This window comes from Naegleria gruberi, assembly GCF_000004985.1.
Source record: "Naegleria gruberi genomic scaffold NAEGRscaffold_93, whole genome shotgun sequence".
NCBI classification, from domain to species: Eukaryota; Heterolobosea; class Eutetramitea; order Acrasida; family Naegleriidae; genus Naegleria; species Naegleria gruberi.
This window is the reverse complement of record NW_003163234.1, coordinates 4,157-5,914: the sequence shown is the minus strand read 5'-3', so window position 1 is coordinate 5,914 and position 1,758 is coordinate 4,157. Positions and strand designations below refer to the sequence as shown.

At 33.8% G+C, this 1,758-nt stretch overlaps 1 protein-coding gene across 1 annotated transcript; it reads right to left on the bottom strand.

Moving 5' to 3' along the window:
- Positions 1-381: 381 nt before the first annotated feature.
- On the bottom strand, positions 382-1,410 carry NAEGRDRAFT_76173 (uncharacterized protein; the record flags this gene model as incomplete). Its single annotated transcript, XM_002668844.1, has 1 exon — positions 382-1,410. The coding sequence occupies one exon, from the start codon at positions 1,408-1,410 to the stop codon at positions 382-384; it is 1,029 nt and encodes a 342-aa protein (XP_002668890.1).
- Between the last annotated feature and the right edge of the window lie 348 nt (positions 1,411-1,758).

Genomic DNA, 1,758 nt, shown 5'->3' with positions numbered 1-1,758 from the left:
TTTCAATCAAAGAATCAATTTCTTGCATCAATTTGTTAGAAAGTTTCATTTTTCTTTCTCCTTTTAAAATCACAATGACAACAATACTACAATCGTAAATGCTGAGGATTCATACCGTTTCCTTCAAGTATTAAATGGATATCTTCTGGTGAGGAGTTCACACAAGTCAACAAGTTTCATTTCTCTCAAACGAAATGGCAACTGAGAATGATAGAATAAATCCTTCTGAAACATAGTATGCATACACCAACTCCAACGACTGAAAACTGATCCATTAATTGAATTGACAAATTCTTCAATCTATCGAAACAATACAAATCCAAAATCAATGCTCTTCTTCCTTAATAATCATTTGCTTCCGCTCTTTTATTTTGTAAAGGATCATGTTAAATCTTCATCAATATTTGTGTTCATTGTTTGAGAAAACAATTCGTTATTAATTTCAGAACGCAACTTTTTTTGATTAATCTCCCAGATGGAAACATTTTGAGGTGATTCAGTAGTTCTTAAATGTTCTAGGCATGCACTATAACATTTGCATAGGCAGGTTGAGTGGAAAATGACTTGGTTGTGGGATATTCTGTCTTTCACTTCATTTAGTAGTTCTATTGCTGTGGAAAGAGTTTGTTTTACAAATTCCAAAGAATCTGATGTTTCTACAACGTGAATACAGCAATCAGTGAACTCTGCCAATGGAAATTGAATTGTAGCATCCCTTTCGTCAAATGCTGAAACGAACGTGATATTAGCATTGTGCTTCCAGTAAACATATCTAAACATTTTAAAAGCATGTTCCAGAATGGTTGTCATTTGGGATTCAGCACATATTGAGGGCCGATATGCCCTTGCTAACATAACTAATTTGTAGAGTAGAGCAGGAATATGTGCAGATTGGGGTTGAAGGTAGTTTTCAAAGAAATAAATATTGCAATGAAGAGCTGCCAGAAAAAACTCTTGGGTGAGTGAAGGGAAACCAGTGTTGGAAGATGTCGTCTCTTCATATAAACGAGAAATAGTGTAAAAAACTGAGGAACTGGGATGATTCATCTTGAACTTGTTGAGATTTGAAACGAAATTAGTCCATTCCTTGAAAAACTCTGAAGACTTTTTACCACCAGTATCCTTCTCATTGTGAAAGAAAGCATTGGAAGTAATGGCCATTGTGATTTTATCTATAACATCCATAGACAAAGGATTTGGATACGTACAAAGAACAGAGCTCGTAGAAACAATGGCTGATTCGATATTGTCCAAATTGATGAGCGTTTCAATCTTGGATTTTTCTAATTCGCTTAATGGAAAAAAGGTTTCTAATTCTCCCTTATTTTCGTTGGTATTAGTTTTTAATAACTTAATAAATTGGCGACCATCAATAGGTGTTCTGCTTGATGATGAAAGCATTGGATACATTTTTTTCGGAAATAACAGTATTCATCATGAATTTATTTATTTCTAATTTATTTCATCTCTATTGAGATTACAAATTCAAGGCAATGCTAACAAGCTTGACAGCTTCCTCTGATTGTGGTAAACTAGTTACCAAAGCATTACTTGGTTGCATTTCATGACTCANATTATAAACACAACTCATTCCACAAAAATCAATTCCACATTCATTTCCAATTCGATTACAAGCCACAAAATATGGAAATTGCTCTTTGGTAGAAATCATGGGTTGTAATCTATCCAACCAATACTCGAGACAATCAGTTGAAAACCAATTACACATGAATACCAATACATCAGATCCAATTTCCT